Source organism: Moschus berezovskii, chromosome 1 (genome assembly GCF_049115385.1).
Source record: "Moschus berezovskii isolate FMDL1 chromosome 1, NW_MosBer_1.0, whole genome shotgun sequence".
NCBI classification, from domain to species: Eukaryota; Metazoa; Chordata; class Mammalia; order Artiodactyla; family Moschidae; genus Moschus; species Moschus berezovskii.
In genome coordinates, this window is record NC_142460.1 from 61,552,408 (window position 1) to 61,572,003 (window position 19,596).

A 19,596-nucleotide genomic window follows, 5' to 3' on the forward strand; every position below is an offset into this window, starting at 1 on the left:
AAAGCATCAATTCTTCAGTGCTCAGCTTTCTTTATAGTCCAACACTCACTTCAATACATGACTACTGTATGAAAAACCATAGCCTTGCTTAGACGGACCTTTGTTGGCAAAGTAATGTCTCTGCTTTTTAATATGCTATCTAGGTTGGTCATAACTTTCCTTCCAAGGGGTAAGCGTCTTTTAATTTCATGGCTGTAATCACCATCTGCAGTGATTTTGGAGCCCCAAAATATAAACTCAGCCACTGTTTTCACTGTTTCCCCATCTATTTGCCATAAAGTAATGGGACCAGATGGAGAAGGCAATGGCAACCCACTCCAGTACTCTTGCCTGGAAAATCTCGTGGATGGAGGAGCCTTGTAGGATGCAGTCTGTGGGGTCGCTAAGAGTCGGACACGACTGAGTGACTTCACTTTCACTTTTCCCTTTCATGCATTGGAGAAGGAAATGGCAACCCACTCCAGTGTTCTTGCCTGGAGAATCCCAGGGACGGCAGAGCCTGGTGGGCTGCAGTCTATGGGGTCACACAGAGTCGGACACAACTGAAGTGACTTAGCAGCAGCTAAGTTTTCTGAATGTTGAGCTTTAAGCCAACTTTCTCACTCTCCTCTTTCTCTTTCATCAAAAGGCTGTTTAGTTCTTCTTCACTTTCTGCCATAAGGGTGGTGTCATCTGCATATCTGAGGTTATTGATTTTTCTCCTGGCAATCTTGATTCCAGCTTGTGCTTCATCCAGCCCAGTGTTTCTCATTATGTACTCTGAATATAAGTTAAATAAGCACGCTGACAATATACAGCCTTGATGTGCTCCTTTTCCTATTTGGAAGCAGTCTGTTGTTCTATGTACAGTTCTAACTATTGCTTCCTTTCCTGCGTACAGGTTTGTCAAGAGGAAGGTCAGGTGGTCTGGTATTCCCATCTCTTTCAAAATTTTCCACAGTTTATTGTGATCCACGCAGTCAAAGGCTTTGGCATAGTCGCTAAAGCAGAAACAGATGTTTTTCTGGAATTCTCTTGCTTTTTCGATGATCCAGTGGATGTTCGCAGTTTGATTGCCAACATCACCTGTTAAATGTTAAATGTTCTCATCCTCCTTAGCTTTCTGTTCTTATCACATGTTCTCAATTTCATGGCTTCAAAATAGCACCTATAAAGAGATAATGCCTGTATTTTTTATCCATATCCCAGTCTTCTCTCCTAAAGTCACCTCACCATCTCATTTTGGGATCTGGCAACCTGTGTGTGCTAGAGAAACCTGCCTACATCTCCAATCTTGTATCACACCATACTCTCCTTGGTTGTTAAACTCATGGACTTCCATGATGCTGCACTCTTCTAATCGTTAATGCTAAAAGTTTTCTCTACTTGAAATTCTTTCTTTAAGTCCTCTTTCATGGTTTTCTTATTGCCAGACTCAAATGTCAATCAGACAAGTATTTTCTGACCACCTGTTCAAAACTAGAATCCCTCCCAGTTACTCTTTTTTATATCATATATTTTATTTTTATGCCTATGTCACTCTTAGAAAATATCTGGCTTATTTGTACACTCACTTTCTTGTTTATTTTCATTCTACCTGTAGTAGATTGCAAATAGATCATGAATGTTCTTTCTTTACTTTATCTCCAGCCCTAATAATAATACCAGGCAAGTACTGGGCACGAAATAAATATTTGAAGAACAAATCAAATAATAATTTTAGCTCATCTTTGAAAGTCACCTTTATTACTTCATGCCTCAGCCTGCTCATTTACCCCAGCTTGTTTCTTTATGATGGTCTAGCCTCATCTATCCATGCTTCCAAACAAGGGACTCATAACCCAGTCCCTACCCTTGATGTTTCTCAGTAATCACAAAGCTTGTCAGTTTTACTTTTTAGTATTTCTTCTGTCCATTCCTTCATACCAACTCCTAGTCCTTTCCTTTTTGGTAAGACCGTCAACTCTCCCTTGGGCTAATGTAATAATATTTTGGCAAGTCTCCTTCCTTTGGTCTTCTATCCCTCCAAATATTCTAAACTATTAGAAAATATTATTTTAAAATAAAAACAAGATCTTGATTATGATCTTGATTATTTTACTCTTTCCTATGCCTAAAATATTTCAAAGCCCAGCACCTTTTTGCCAGAATTATAAGAGTCAATCCAAGGGCATCCAAACTTCAGCCCTGGCCTGTTTTTCCATCTCTAATTTTAACTATACTAGGATCTCTCAAATGGTCCTGATATCCAGTGATAACTTCTAAGTTTGGACATTCTTGATCTTTAAAACATCTGTTGTGCACCTTTTACATGAACTGCAAGGTATATAGAAGAAATTAGGAATAATAAATTTGAAATGAAATTCTGAAATGTTTTCTCTGTTACCTTAATCTACTTCATAGATTCTTAACTTAATTTCTTAGGTGATTCATTAATGTATGTTCTATGCTTTAAAGGATGAGCCACGGAAGACACTCCATAATATCACATATTGATCAATTAGGGCTGCCTCTTAGATCAGTTTGAAGCACAAGAGACCATGCTGCTTGCCAAGAAGTCTGTTATCAAAATAACTGTCTATAACGCATTTCTAGGACAGAAGGAGAAAATGTTCACTAAGGTTCAAGAAACAAAGGACTGTAAAACTTACTAAGAAAGTATTTGTCAAGCTAGAAGGGCAGTGAACAAGAAAAGACAGAGAAATAAAGTGAGGATCTAATATATGTGCCTTCTCCATTTGGATGCATAGACAAATGTAATTCTACAGTCATAGCATTTTCACTTTGATGTTTCTCATATGTTTAAATCAATAGGAAGATTTTATTTTAATTACTTAACAGGTGCTGGAAGATTAACACATTCAACAAACATTTGTGCTGCCTACTTAGAGAAGTTCAAAATGTAAAATGTAAGTCATATATACAGGTACTTCTCATGTACATCATTAAGAATTTCACTTTTCTTGGTCATCTAAATATGCACTCAAGTACCTTGAATGAAAAACAATTTCTCCTAATTTTCCTCAATATGTAGGCAAATATCATGTCTTTTTTATCATTGTGGCAATGTTTGGAGTGAGAGTATAAAAGTTGAATTTATTTTTGCTCTAAGATAACATTGTAAAACATGGTTTCTTTATTTCTGGAATAATTGGCCACTTAAGTAAGTCATTATTTTTTCAACCTTATTTTAAATAGAGCAAATATTGTGTTTAGATGCAGCAGGAAAGGTGTTCTTCCCCATTTCAGCTGCCCTTCTCAGGTCCCCTACTCTGGATGAATACAGGATGCTCCAGATACCCCTGCTCTATTTGATGTCTTTTCTTTTTTATCCAATCTCTTTGTGTTTCTCTCTCTCTCCTACTCCTCTTTCTCCCTCTACCTCCGTCTCTTTTTCTCCTAAGGTTCTTTTGTATGGAAAAAACACTCTAGAACCTTGCTTTTCCATCTCACTATTGAAAAACAAAGGCCACAACTGATTGCTTAGGTAGCTGATTGCAAACAATTATCACAACCATGATTTTGCAGAAGCCAGAAAGGTAGACATTGCAAAGATGTATTTATTACCTCTACCAGGCTGTACTATATTCTAGACTTGTTCTCATTATAGAAAATAGCTAAATATTTACTTTGTGTATTGCAACGGTATATTTTTAAAATTAAAATGATCCTTATATTCCAGAGTAGACATCTATTTGTAATGAATCTGTTTCCCTAGTACAGATCACTGATGTAAGATGTCACTTGAGCTTTATGAAGTTTCCTAAACGTAAATATTTTAGATTTTATTTCAGGCAAGATTATTTTACCAAATTACCTGGGAGAGGTTCCTTCATAGGAAGAGATATTAAGTGGTTACTCTGCTGATACTGAAGAATTGAGTTACCACTTGCTGCCAGATCTGCCAGAGCAGATCTATTCTTGGCATCAACAATTGGAACTCAGAGAGGATTGTCCCATTTAATATCATCTACTTGTACACAACAGACCAGTGACCACATATCATCCATAATTAGAAATAGAACATTCATAATTACCCCTTCAATGTTATGCATTTTGAGAAAGGTTTATTAATTTGCTTTAATCTATTGTTTAGCTTTTCCCTCCCAAAATATGACATTGGTTAGACTCATCATATTTCTCTTTTTTTAATTTCTAATGAGTGTTTAATTAAAAATACCTGACTCAAACACAAAAAGGGCTGTATATAGGTATGCAAGATATTTTCCTTCATGATATTGAGGGAAACTGGATGATTTTTTTCACTCAACACACTCAAACTCAGGCTCCTCATGATTTCATTTGTGTTTTAGTGTGCTTTTATTATGAATGTGGCCTTGCCCTTTAATCTTGCCCTGCACAACTTATTGCATATTTTGGTAATTGTTGTAACTAGTTATTCTATGGGTTTATTTCAAATATATTTTTCTATATTGATGAAAATAGTTGACAACTATTTTCTGAAAATTTTCCATGGCAAAATTATGTCCACGCTCTATAGAATAGAAATCTGGAGCTACAAATGCTTACATTTCCAGCTTCAAATATCTCTAAATAATAAAAAGAAGCTTTTTATTCCTTCCCAATGAATAGAGATATGGATGACTGTCCATTTTGCTGAGTTTTTATTAGTTAATAAATATTAATATTTATTATTTTATATTTAATGTTTTCATAATACAGACAGTCCTTTCCACTACTTAAGTGATTTTCAAGTAATATGTTTCTATCTTGAATTAGCAACACCTGATTCTTGGGCTTCCCTGGTGTCTCAGAGGTTAAAGCATCTGCCTCCAATGCGGGAGACCCGGGTTCGATCCCTGGGTCGGGAAGATCTCCTGGAGAAGGAAATGGTAATCCACTCCAGTATTCTTGCCTGGAGAATCCCATGGACGGAGAAGCCTGGTAGGCTACAGTCCACAGGGTCGCAAAGAGTCGGACACGACTGAATGGAACAGATTCCTGCAAAAATTATAGCCATGAACTCACCACTCTCCCAATATTTTTCAAAATTTACACTATGTAAAAGATAATTCTTGTAGGGTTGCACAAAACCATGCATTCTATTCATGCCATTAGTTAAAGAATATGTCACCTTTGTATCAGACTAGACTAGAATAGACTTCTGTACATGAATGTATCTATTTCAGTGCAATATGTATGTTTGGTAAGCATTAGTCACCTTTTCAGGTCAGGAAGCAACAGTTAGAACTGGACATGGAACAACAGACTGGTTCCAAATAGGAAAAGGAGTACGTCAAGGTTGTATATTGTCACCTTGCTTATTTAACTTATATGCAGAGTACATCATGAGGAACGCTGGGCTGGAAGAAGCACAAGCTGGAATCAAGATTGCTGGGAGAAATATCAATAACCTCAGATATGCAGATGACACTACCCTTATGGCAGAAAGTGAAGAGGAACTCAAAAGCCTCTTGATGAAAGTGAAAGAGGAGAGTGAAAAGGTTGGTTTGAAGCTCAACATTCAGAAAACAAAGATCATGGCATCTGGTCCCATCACTTCATGGGAAATAGATGGAAAAACAGTGGAAACAGTGTCAGACTTTATTTTTTGGGGCTCCAAAATCACTGCAGATACTGATTGCAGCCATGAAATTAAAAGATGCTTACTCCTTGGAAGGAAAGTTATGACCAACCTTGATAGTATATTAAAAAGCAGAGACATTACTTTGCCAACCAAGGTCCGTCTAGTCAAGGCAATGGTTTTTCCCGTGGTCATGTATGGATGTGAGAGTTGGACTGTGAAGAAAGCTGATCGCCGAAGAATCGATGCTTTTGAACTGTGGTGTTGGAGAAGACTCTTGAGAGTCCCTTATACTGCAAGGAGATCCAACCAGTCCATTCTAAAGGAGATCAATCCTGGGTGTTCATTGGAGGGACTGATGCTAAAGCTGAAACTGCAATACTTTGGCCACCTCATGCGAAGAGTTGACTCACTGGAAAAGACTCTGATGCTGGGAAAGGTTGGGGGCGGGAGGAGAAGGGGACGACGGAGAATGAGATGGCTGGATGGCATCACCCACTCTGTGGACATGAGTTTGAGTGAACTGCGGGAGTTGGTGATGGACAGGGAGGCCTGGCGTGCTGTGATTCATGGGGTCGCGGAGAGTCGGACACGACTGAGCGACTGAACTGAACTGAACTGAAGTCACCTTTTCTATAAACTCGGGATATTAATATCTGCCTTACAGATTGTTGTGATAATTGAATGAAATAAATCATGAAATATTAAGTATACTACTTGGAACAAAGAAAGTGCTAAAAAATGCTATTTTTTAAAAATCATGCCTACATTGTATAAAAGTATTCAGTTCTGCCCGAGGACAGGAGGAAGGTAGCACAAAGGGAGTAACACCTAAATCAGATCCAAAGGCATTGAGATGTGCCGAAAAGAAGAAAGAGGCTGAGGGATGGACCTAGTTATAAAGATAAATGTAGACGAGGTTGAGAGCTTTAGATTTTATTCTAGAGGTGAATGGTATTTAGACTATTAGAGTTCTTTTTTAATTATTTTTGTTTCCTTTAACTATGAGCTTTAGGATTCAGGGAAAATCTAGCAAGAGTTACCTTAAGTTGTCATTTGCAGTATTATGAAAACATAAGTGATAAACAAGTCTTAATTTTAGACATGATTTAGTTACTGAAGTAAATGCAATAATATTGAAGAAAATAAGAATATGTAGAATTCAAAGGATTTTAGGTGCACATATTTCTTATTTTGAGCAATATTTATCTTGAAGATTTAACTTTCAGTTGTTCTTCTATAAACAAATTATTTTTAAATGCTTTAAGGAACATTATTAAAAGAAATTTGTTGTAGGAAGGCAATTAATTGCTCTCTAATTTCTGTATTTTGAAAATTTATATTTGACAGTACTCTCTCAGCAAACCCCAATAAAATTCAGGTATTTTTTCTGTTTATAGGATGAATACATTGTGATAGAGGTAAAAAAAAAATTAAACATTAAAAAGACTTAGATTGTCATCCTACCACTGATGAATTTTATGACCTTGACATAATTGCAAAACTTTCCTGGGCCTCATTTCTTTCTCTGAATGAATTGATTTAATTCTTTCCCTGTAGTGAGGCTGAAGTCCCTGTTTCATCATCTTATTTCCAAATATACAAACATTTTATGAACAAGTCTTATGGATAGAGCACATAGTAGTTTAGATATGAATACAAATACAAAATTTTGTCAATAGGGCTCCACTAAGTACCTTTTTCAAAGATTATGTAGGAATAATATTACTATAAAGTTAATAATATAACTATAAAATTTAAATTGATAGTGATAGTGGAAAAAATGAAATGGCTTTTAGAGTTTTAAATTATGTCTATATACAGATCTGACAACGGATATTTTTAGTACATTATGGAAGTCTGGAGACGTACTTTTTCATTTATTCATATCATTTACTCCTTTGTAAAAACATTCACCAAAATATCTCTAGATGATTCACTATATCTTTAATGTTCTCTGACATAGATAAACACAGAACTATTTTCTCTCATCCATAAACTCAGATGTGAATATGTTTTTTATTAGGAAACCATATTATTGCATCTTGGTAGTCATTTAATTAGCAGACACATTTAAATTATTGTCAGGTAGTAACTTAAGAATTGGAAGATACATTTTAATAGGCAATAACCTTTCATGACGGAGAAGGCAATGGCAGGCCACTCCAGTACTCTTGCCTAGAAAATCCCGTGGATGGAGGAGCCTGGTAGGCTGCAGTCCGTGGGGTCGCTAAGGGTCGAACACGACTGAGCGACTTCACTTTCACTTTTCACTTTCACACATTGGAGAAGGAAATGGCAACCCACTCCAGTGTTCTTGCCTGGAGAATCCCAGGGACAGGGGACCCTGGTGGGCTTCTGTCTACGGGGTCACACAGAGTCGGACACTACTGAAGTGACGCAGCAGCAGGAGCAGCCTTTCATGATTTGATATCCTCAGTTACTTGAATCAAATTTTCATTGTTTTTAAGGTTAAAAATGTATTTAAAAACCACAATTAGCTATAGAGTTAATGGGTGAATTAATAATCACTCTTCAATTAATATGAAAAAGATCCCTGCTTATTTACAAGTTAATATATTCCCGTAATTATAAACATAAAATATGATGTCTACAGCAATGTATGTAGTAGCTGAAGTGTGACCCCTAAGTTTGTTCTCCTTTAGTTTCAGCCTTTATTTAAAGAGTGTTCAACAGAATGCTACTTTTCCTTCAGATGCTTCTTAGAAAATAACACTTCATAAATAAATGTTTGGGAAATGTTGGATTCAACAAAGGGAAGGAAATTGTGTTTCTTTTGTGTCAACATCAATCTGCCAGAGAAATCTTAACTTGAGCACTGAGCTCATTTTTTGTGTTTTATCTCAAGGGACTAGAGATATTATAATGGGATGTATTTTGAGAAATATAGTTCTGTTTAAAACATTTTACATAAAAAATGAAAATGAAATTTAAAAAATTGTAGCCCACTTGGCCTCTGCTACTCTGAGAGGAAGATGGGGGTTGTAAGGCCAGATGCTTTTCTGGGACGTGACTGGACAGCACTGCCACCACTTCTCATAAGTTTACTGTTAGCACACTGTGACTTAACTGTGTAAAGGGGAAATCCAAAGTGAAGCCAAAAGAAGATTGAAACTGTGTTTTTAAAACAAACTAATAGAAATGAGATTGTAGTTTTTATTCGTTTCTTGCATGATGGTCTTGAAAAACAGCTAGTTGGAAATTAGGATAGTTTTTCTTATGAGGTTGGTCTTGTGGAGATTGCTTTCTTCCTGTGTGAATTACTTGTTTCCTTTGAAGAAAAAGATCAACAGAAGGAAATCCCTGAGAGTTTTCAATACAGATGTCTCCAAAAGAGTTATTGCTGCCAGATTTCTTCCTCCCAATGTGTCACATAATCTTTGTATAATTTATAAATGATAACAAAGCAATCAGGCCACATTCATAAAAGCCCAGTGACACATAATTTAGTGGAATCTGAGGATTAGAATTAATTGTCTCTCTTTGTTCTAAGTTCTAAATCTTAGTAAATGATTCACTGTATGTCATTACAGCTTAATATTTGCATGAAATCACAGTTTAGCTGGCATAATTTAACGGCAATTAAAAAGCTATTTAATCGTCATGCAAATTGGAATGAGGGCCCTTGAGTAAAAGGGTGTCTGTCTTTTTAATTTAAGTATCTCTAGGCGGACAGTCATATACTTGCAGACACCCATAACATAATTGATAACATTCTTCCTGATCTTGGAAATGTAAGTGAATAATAATTCATGTTTCCCATTATAAATAAGAGAAAAGAGCAACAATATGAATATGTCATCCAGTAAGAAGACACTATTATGATAGTGATAATGAATCTTTATCTCCTAGGCATGAGTCTAGGTTGGAGGTAAAAAAAAAACAAACCAAAAAACTGTGCTTATCCCTGTTGTCTAGTTTATAATCCCTTCAATATTTACCTTTCTGAAAGCAGACATATTTGTAACTCCCTGAAACATGAAATGGCATAAAGCAAGGTATACAGAAACCTTTTAGAAAAACTAACTGTCCCATTTCTAGGGCTGGCTTTAGCTGGTGTACATATAGGTGTCTGAGTCATACCCATCAAGTTGATGATAATAGGATCCAACAAGATGAAAAAGGGAAGTATAACATTTCTTAATATCTCAAACCCGACACCCAATCATATGGATTTAGGAGTGATGTTATGCTTCTCTGACACTGTATAACAGATCTTGTGACTGAGTTCTCTGTATTCTTTAAGACCACTCCCCACACTGCAGCCGGATTGCTGTTTTTGAAACACCATCACTTCTGTAGATAGAATCTGTCAGCTTCTTCCTTTTAAATGAATACACACACACACATACACACACAGACTCATTCCAGTGAGCATAGCAGTATTGCATTATCCGAGCCCTTCCTGTTGATTAAAACTCACTTCTTGTTTACTCCTTCTGCATTCTAGCTACAGTGAACTTCTGTCACTTCCATGACTATTTCACAATCTTTTTTGACTGAAGAACCGTGCATGTTCTATCTCTAAAATCCTTCCTACCCCTCTCTACATCTTCCACACCACCTGCATGAGACCTTCTCAGAAGGTTTCCCAGGTTGGCCTCATGATACTTTTTTTTTAGCTCCATTCCTTTTGATTTCTGTAATTGCAGTTATTATCATTTGAATTTTATTCTTCCGGTTTTTGGGTGTGTTTGTGTTTATCTAGCCATTCAGCTAAAATATCAATAGCAAGAAGGCAGAAATAATATTTATCAGATTTATGCTGTAAGTCCAAGATCTAGCAGAATATCTGGCACACATGATAGTCACAGAAAACTTATTTAATGAATGAATGACCATGTCTTGAAATCCAAAAGAAGCTTATGTGAAAACTTGAATTTATTTCTATGCAGAGAATGTAACAGAGAATTCTTTTCCTCCTTCTAAGCAAATTGCCAAATTTTAAAGGACTATTTGAATTTCTTAAGACTAACCCTTTTTAAAATATAGCAGGAATATTATTTAATGAGTCATTTATGCAATGAATTGTTTTTCAAAGTATCAGCCATAGGCACAGTCTCTTGCAGAAGAATTCTGTGGCATTTTACAATATAGCAAGCACACAGTGCACTGTCTGTCACCTAGCAGACCTTCAGTTAATGCTTGTTCAGTGAATGGTATGAAACCGAGGTTTGAAGAACTCAGATGAATATACAAGATTATTGACACAATTTTAAGGAAAAAAAAAGAATAGTTAAAGACATTAAGTACTCTGTGCAGTGTGATCTTATGGAAAAATAACAAGAAAAGAGGGTAGATGCTTATCCACCACCCATGACCAATATGGTTTATGCAGAGTCTTGATGACGAATAAGAGGATCTTGGGAGTCTCTTTATAAGCTTTCAAGGACACATTTACTTATGCTTAGTAAAGTTAATATAAATAAAATCTAGGTACCATATCTTATGTATATCCCCTTTGATCACTTCCAAATCTACCTGCCAATGCAGGAGACACAAGAGACGTGGGGTCCATCTCTGGATCAGGAAGATTCCCTGGAGAAAAAGAAATGGCAACTCACTCCAGTATTCTTGCCTGGAAAATTCCATGGACAGACGTGCCTGGTGGGCTAGAGTCCAGAGGTTGGCAAAGAGTCGGATACAATTGAGCACACTCACACATCCCTTCCAAATAATGCTTTTGTCCCATGAAATTGACAGGACCTAAAAAAGCCTTATGCTGCCTCCAGTTTCTGTTCCTATTCCCCTCTGTCCAAACTGTGTGTCCACCCTAAATTTATGGCCACTTATTCTCAGTCTGTGAGAAAAAGATTCTTAAAGAGATTTTCAAATGAATGAGAGTTTTAGTTATACATCAAGCATAGTTTGAAGACTGAAATACTGAACACAGCATATTTTATATATGTATGTTATTATTTTTTCAAAGTTTTTAAATGATGATGCAATTATTAAGATGTAATTTTACAAAGCCATCATATAATTTAAAATAATGTTGGGTTATTATATTTTTTCAGTCTGCAAATTTAAGTAGTATGATTACTGTATCTTTTGGTGATCTGTGGCTTTTGATGTTAAATAATGAAATTCATATGCCAAAAGTTAATTTATAGATCATCTTCCCCCATTAGACTCCACCCTTACTAAACTTACAGAGATATTTTTAACCATTTTTCTTTATGGCTTCCATCAGAAGAAAGAGCTCAAACTAATATAAAAGACCAGCACATGTTTATTAATGACGTTTTCAAGTTAGCACTATAATTCATTGTCCTATACATGTACATTTGTTTTTTAATTGCTTTCTCTAGGGCCACCTTCAGCTCCTAGGAATGTGGTTTTTAACATCAATGAAACGGCCCTTATTTTGGAATGGAGCCCACCAAGTGACACAGGAGGGAGAAAAGACCTCACATACAGTGTAATCTGTAAGAAATGTGGCTTAGACACCAGCCAGTGTGAGGACTGTGGTGGAGGACTCCGCTTCATCCCAAGACATACTGGCCTGATCAACAATTCCGTGATAGTACTTGACTTTGTGTCTCATGTGAATTACACCTTTGAAATAGAAGCCATGAATGGAGTTTCTGAGTTGAGTTTTTCTCCCAAGCCATTCACAGCTATTACAGTGACCACGGATCAAGATGGTAAGTTCTACTGCTGTTCTCTCAAAACAGATCTATAATTCCATTTTGATGCTTAATATCCCTGGTGGACCTGTATTCACTGGGGTGCAGTTGCACACACTCTACATTTTAGGGGTGATTTACTGATTGTTGTTCTTACTGTTTCCCAAAGTGGAGAAAGATATTTTTGATATTACTTCTTACTAGCATTGTCAATTAGATATAATCCTTCTCTTTTTTGGCTATGCATTATGTTTTTCATATAATCCTATGCTGGCATATCTTAATAAGCAAGTTCATATTACTTATCAACAGACATCAAACATAAAAAAAAAGGTTACTAAATGAACTGAAATTCAGCTGCCCTACTTATGCAGCCCTATCTTTTCCATGTAAAATAAGCAAATAGTAAGGATTTATATTAATTATAATTCATATCTATATTATAAAAACAGTACAGCTGCCTAACCATAGTTCACTCTTAAAAGGAACAGCAAATATATCCATTAATGTATCTAAATGCTGTTGTTTAGGTGCAGTTTTGTGTAAAATATAAGCTGTCTTTTTAAAAAATAAACTCCAGTTGCTTTCAGCTAAATGGCCCCTTTTAACACTATAGATTTTTATTGCAATGTAGTCAGGCATGAAGAGTCCTATGCTTTTTATAAGAATATATTCTCTTTAATCCCCCCATAATGTAATTTTCCACAAAGCATGATACCAGGAAAACTTGAGATTTAAAAACTCCCTTTGAGAAGCATTCATAAATTATGTTGTTACAGAAAGAACTGTCTTATAGCCAAAAGTATTGTTTTATGTGCTCACATACAGATGAGAATAATTTATACAGGTAAAACTATTATTTTACACTATATTTACTTGATTAGTCTGCTATAACAAATGCCACAGACTAGGTGGAATAATTATAGTGCAACATCAAAACCAGGAAATTGACATTTGGAAAATCCAGAGGGCTCATGTGACTGTAAAGAAGTATAAAGAGTGAGCCTTGTAGTGATAATGGTGGTAGTTACATATATGATAAATTGCAAAGAGTTACACTCAACACATATACATGTGCACGTGCACGCATGCACACACACATGCTCACGCGTGCGTGTGCCCTGTGAATTTTCCAAATGTCAATTTCCTGGTTTTGATATTGCACTATAGTTATGCAAATAGTTAACATTGGGGGAGGCTGGGTAAGTATATGTGGGAAGTTGCTGTACACTTTTTTTTTTTTTGGTAAATTTCTATGACTCTATCATTGTTGCAAAATAGGAAGTGAAAAGAAAAACACTGCTAAACCTGTAAAAAATACAGGAAGAAAACTTTAGCATTCTAAAAACATATTTGAAATGGATTTGACTATTTTATTTAAACTGATATACATAAGTTCACTTTGCTGATGCTCTTCAGAAATATATCTAATAAATATGGCAAACATATAGTACTGTAAAATCACCATTTTTTATTTAATATATAATGTTCTCCTTCATTTAAAAAATTGTTTTACATCATAGAATTTGCTTTTGGGTTGTTCAAAATGGATTCCTGTTTTCTTTTTTTTTATTCTTTCCCATAGTATCAACAGAATCTTGTCAGATGTGTCTTCAAGATAAAACAGATTTAGGTCTTCTGTTTTGCTGTGCACTAGCAGATTATTTCTAAGCCTTTTTTCTGCTACCTGATTAAAAATAACCCAATACAGGTATAAATAATTAAGTTTGAGAATAAAAACAATATATCAATTTAAGTCAAATATATTTGTAAATATGTTTATATAATTTTATACATTATACATACATATAATAGTCTTTCGTTCTAGTATTAGAAGAGAGTTCATATGGACTATTTTTCTAATGTAGCAGAAGTCAGGGTAAAAACTATTTCTTACTTTGAAAATTAAAGAATTCATTAAAACTGTATTGCTATAAGGACAGAAATTATATTAGTCATGCAACAACATATATTGAAACTATACTTTCTGGAAGAGGATAGTAAATATTATTAAACAATCCTCCCAATAAATTTATCTTTGAGAAGAGACTATTGAGAAACATTTATTGTTCATTAAGGCAATGGCAGCCCACTCCAGTACTCTTGCCTGGAAACTCCCATGGGCAGAGGAACCTGGTAGGCTGCAGTCCATGGGGACACTAAGGAGTTGGACATGACTGAGCGACTTCACTTTAACTTTTCACTTTCATGAATTGGAGAAGGAAATGGCAACCTACTCCGGTATTCTTGCCTGGAGAATCCCAGGGACGGAGGAGCCTGGTGGGCTGCCGTCTATAGGGTCGCACAGAGTAGGACACGACTGAAGCGACTTAGTAGCAGCAGCAGCAGCAATTCTACTTTGCTTTAGATATAAGTTTTAATGAAAAATCAAAATATGTTTAAATTTTGTTTGAAAAGTACATCAAGGTCCACATATATACTTTATAAAATATTATTTCCAGTTTTATTTATATGAACCACTATATCCATGTCATAATTTTAAGAGACAAAAAGAAGGCCTTCTTTTCTTGTGTCTGAAATTTTGATGTTAGAAAACCACATCTTTAAAAATGCAAATACTCTAATCAGGGTTAACATTATGAAATAATTCAGTCTGTGCCTGTAATCAGTTACTCTTTTCATATCAGAAAGGGTCAGATCCTAGTGTTGGAGTGAAAAAGGAGCCTATAGAAACCGGAATGTCCCACAACCAAATTTGAGCTCTCATCATTGTGTGCCAGCCTTGATAAGACAACAGTGTTACTATTGCAAATAGAGGGAGGGATTTCCCATCATTCTACTAGGGTATCTGGAAGTTTTCTTTGAAGCAACTCAAGAGGTGCTGTACAAAGTTACAGGATAGCACATTACAATTTTATTGGACTGAGGAGACCACAGTAAATTATTTGTCTCATTACTCATAAGTTACATATCATTGTTTTCACACCATAGAAAAATGATAGAGCTATTCATAAGCCTTTAATTTATTCAGTATATGTACAGTGGTTAGAAAGCTCTTATGAACTTTACACCCTGGCAGGGAGGTAGATAATAAATAATTTGACAAATGCATAATTAGTACTGTGATAAATACCACCAAGGAGAACATCTCAGGTCTGGAGGATAAAGTCTGGTCATCCTGAGGAAACAGTGTTAAGTTCTGTTCTGAAAGATGAGTGGAATGTGCATAAGCCAGATGAAGCCAGGAGAAGGGAAAGAATACTGAGTAGAAGGAACCAAGTGAAGATTGAGCAATTGAGGAATTAAGCTCTGAGGGCTAATATACCCATGAATGTTGAAGACATTGTTATATTACAGAAGAAAAGGAATAAATTATTGATGTACATAATCACATGAATTTGAAAATAATTGTGCTGAATGAATGAAAAAAGCCTTACAAAATAGCATATTATTTCATCTGTATAAAATTCTAGAAAATGTGAACCAGTCTATAAAAGAAGAGCAGTGATCTTCTGGGGACAGTGAGGGAAGGGTTTGAGAAAGAAATTACAAAGAAGCATGTGAAAACTTTTCAGGCAAATTGATATATTCATTATCTTGATTGTACTGATAATTTCAAAAGTGCACACATATGTCAAATTGATAGACTTACATACTCTACATGTATGTACTTTATTGCATGTCAGTAAAAAAATAAAGCGGTAAAAAAAATACCTAATTTGAAATGTTCTAAAAAGCTGACATAAGGAAAATATAATAAATATATATTTATTTTATTTAAAAAAAAAAAAAAGAAGTACAGTAGGACCTGGGGATGGAACTAAACATTTAACCTAAGATTTGGAGAAATACATTGGTGTCTACAAAATAGCCAAGACAACTTAGGGGAACAACCATTTAGCAGAAGTTACTAATACAACATCAGGGCCACAGGTTAGGTAAAAGAAAATCAACAGAATAATAATGCTGTACATGAGTTGACTTAGTACAATTAGGAAATAAAATGAAACAGACTGAAAAATATAAATAGTTGCATTAATAATGTTTTTACTACTCTATGTCTGCAGTGTACAACATGAGGATAAAGAGGAATTTTGCATCAAATAGCCTTTTCTTTCATGTCGTTAATTGTTCTTAGTCTCTCAGTCGTTGTCCAACTCTTTGCGACCCCATGGACTGTAACCTGACAGGCTCCTCTGTCCATGGAATTCTCCAGGCAAGAATACTGGAGTGGGTTGCCGTTTCCTCCTCCAGAGGATCTTCCCAACCCAGGGATCAAACATGCATTTTATGTGTCTCCTGCATTGCAGGCAGATTCTTCACCTGCTGAGCCATCAGGGAAGCCCGTAGTTATATATATATATAAAGAAATATTAAGGAAGCCACATTAAACAACCTTTACTTAATTGTTAACTGTTTACAATTAAAGAAATTAAAAAAAAGAAGAATTTCCTAAATCATTTAGAACTACGTTAGCTGTAGTTAGGAGAAACGTTCCTTGATTATACTGATTCTAGTTGGATAAATAAGATTATAGATTTAAGACTATGACTCTCATAATTAGAAATCTTAGCAATAAACTTTAATTAACTGACTTCTACAATCCCTAAAAGCTATATTTGCACCTTCTATTTTCATAGTCTATTTAAATGGTCTTTAAAAGCGGTTCATTTAGAGAGGAAGACAAGAAAGCAACTCTTAGAAAACATTTGACTTTAATCTTCAGTGCATGATAGAAAAACAAAGATGTGTGATTTAGTAAAAGGAATTATTCAGGTCATAGACAGTAAAGGAAAATGTTAATCATGTATAGTCAGTCTGAAACAAATTGTGTTTGTAGATATCCTGACGTGCAAAACCTTAAGGGATCATGTTCAAAGTGAAAGACATACTAAATTACAAACCAATTCTGCTGATATTTGCTAAAGGGTCTTTAAAGCAGTTATTGTCAGAAGCAGTTTTTCCAATCATCTGACTTCTTAAAATGTATATTCAACACTCCTATCTCTGCCATTGGGTGACTATTCTATATAGGTCTTGCTTTAGGCTTACATTTTGTTTGAAGATTCATATATGTGCTCAGGCAGGAATACTTAATTGAACTGGCATTGAAAATAGATTTAAATCAACATAAGTCTCCATATATTTATAAACTTGAGATGTCTATTTGATTTACAATTCACTGCATTCTGAAAATATAATCTATTTCAAATAGCAACCTTTTGCACATTGCTAGAGTAGGTAATTAGGGACATTGAAAACATTCATTCATCTTTATATCTGTATTTTATTTATGTCTGAATATTCCTCCTAATCCTCACTACGTTTTCAAAATTCTTGACAGTGAATATGTTTTTTCTAAACTCTGTGCTGCTGCTGCTGCTAAGTTGCTTCAGTCGTGACTGACTCTGTGCGACCCCATAGACAGCAGCCCACCAGGCTCCTCTGACCCTGGGATTCTCCAGGCAAGAATACTGGAGTGGGTTGCCATTTCCTTCTCCAATGCATGCATGCATACTAAGTCACTTCATTCTTGTCCGACTCTGTGTGACCCTATTGACAGCAGCCCACCAGGCTACTCTGTTCATGGGATTCTCTAGGAAAGAATAGTGGAGTGGGTTATCATTTCCTTCTCCAAAACTCTGTGCAAGTTTATTCAAAGCAAAATAAATCAGTATAAAAGTTTTAAATGCCTACTAAAGTTACACTGAATATAAGATAGTTCAGTTCAGTTCAGTCACTCAGTCGTGTCTGACTCTTTGCGACCCCATGAATCACAGCACGCCAGGCCTCCCTGTCCATCACCAACTCCTGGAGTTCACTCAAACTCATGTCCATCGAGTCAGTGATGCCATCCAGCCATCTCATGCTCTGTCGTCCCCTTCTCCTCCCATCTCATTCTCTGTTGTCCCCTTCTTCTCCCGCCCCAATCCCTCCCAGCATCAGAGTCTTTTCCAGTGAGTCAACTCTTCGCATGAGGTAGCTAAAGTATTGGAGTTTCAGCTTTAGCATCAGTCCTTCCAATGAACACCCAGGATTGATCTCCTTTAGAATGAACTGGTTGGATCTCCTTGCAGTCCAAGGGACTCTCAAGAGTCTTCTCCAACACCACAGTTCAAAAGCATCAATTCTTCGGCGATCAGCTTTCTTCACAGTCCAACTCTCACATCCATACATGACCATGGGAAAAACCATAGCCTTGACTAGACGGACCTTGGTTGGCAAAGTAATGTCTCTTCTTTTGAATATGCTATCTAGATTGGTCATAACTTTCCTTCCAAGGAGTAAGCGTCTTTTAATTTCATGGCTGCAATCAGCATCCGCAGTGATTTTGGAGCCCAAAAAATAAAGTCTGACACTGTTTCCACTGTTTCCCCATCTATTTCCCATGAAGTGATGGGACCAGATGCCGTGATCTTAGTTTTCTGAATGTTGAGCTTCAAGCCAACTTTTTCACTCTCCTCTTTCACTTTCATCAAGAGGCCTTTGAGTTCCTCTTCACTTTCTGCCATAAGGGTGGTATCATCTGCATCTCTAAGGTTATTGTTATTTCTCCTGGCAATCTTGATTTCAGCTTGTGCTTCTTCCAGCCCAGTGTTCCTCATGATGTTCTCTGCATATAAGTTAAATAGGATAGTGGCATAAGTTAAAAAATAATAAAAACAATAACCATAATTTAAGCTGACTAATACTATCATATTGTATTTTTCATATTTCTTAAACAGAAAAAAATCACATATTCAAAAGCCACAGGCACTTTATATTGACGGATAAAATTTTCCTATTTCTTAAGAAAAGTATTATTCTTCTGAGAAGTATACTGAGTATTTTATGCAGGGAAAGTAATTGAAATGTCAGCCTAGTTAATCATAAGTAAGTAACTATATGGTCCAGCCAAATATTGAAATTGATAGAGTCCAGGTGATTTTAAACTTTGTGTTTAGTCCTGGGAAACATCCAATTGCTCTCAAGTTTAGTGTCTTTTTGGCATTCATCTTTTGAGAAAATGAATGTATAGAAAAGGCTCTTAGACCTTAGCAATGAGTTTCCTGAAGTTGGTAAGTGACTCAGCTCTCAGTCAACAAGTTTAGAAAATGAACTGCTTTCGGTCATTTGTGAATAATAGCACATATTGGGGGCAGGAGGAGACAGGGACGACAGAGAATGAGATGGCTGGATGGCATCGCTGACACGATGGACGTGAGTTTGAGTGAACTCTGGGAGTTGGTGATGGACAGGGAGGCCTGGTGTGCTGTGATTCATGGGGTCGCAAAGAGTCAGACATGACTGAGTGACTGAACTGAACTGAACTGAATGCATCTCTCTCACTGGATCATAATCCTATTTTATATGTCATAGTTTGACCGATATATAAGCATCTTGAGAACAAGTGTGATGTGTTATTTGCCTAAGCCTATGCTCAATCTCTGAGCTTCCCTAGTAGGTCAGATGGTAAATGTC

The 19,596-nt window shown here is 35.9% G+C and overlaps 1 protein-coding gene across 4 annotated transcripts in view; it reads left to right on the forward strand.

Annotated features, from left to right (window-relative positions):
• Window positions 1-19,596, forward strand: part of EPHA6 (EPH receptor A6) — a 1,038,562-nt gene that overhangs the window by 429,186 nt on the left and 589,780 nt on the right. For all 4 annotated transcript variants that reach the window (XM_088836271.1, XM_088836272.1, XM_055397929.2 and 1 more), the window contains exon 5: window positions 11,857-12,192. In XM_088836271.1, the coding sequence (XP_088692397.1) occupies window positions 11,857-12,192 (336 nt within the window). The remainder of the gene's footprint in view (window positions 1-11,856; window positions 12,193-19,596) is intronic.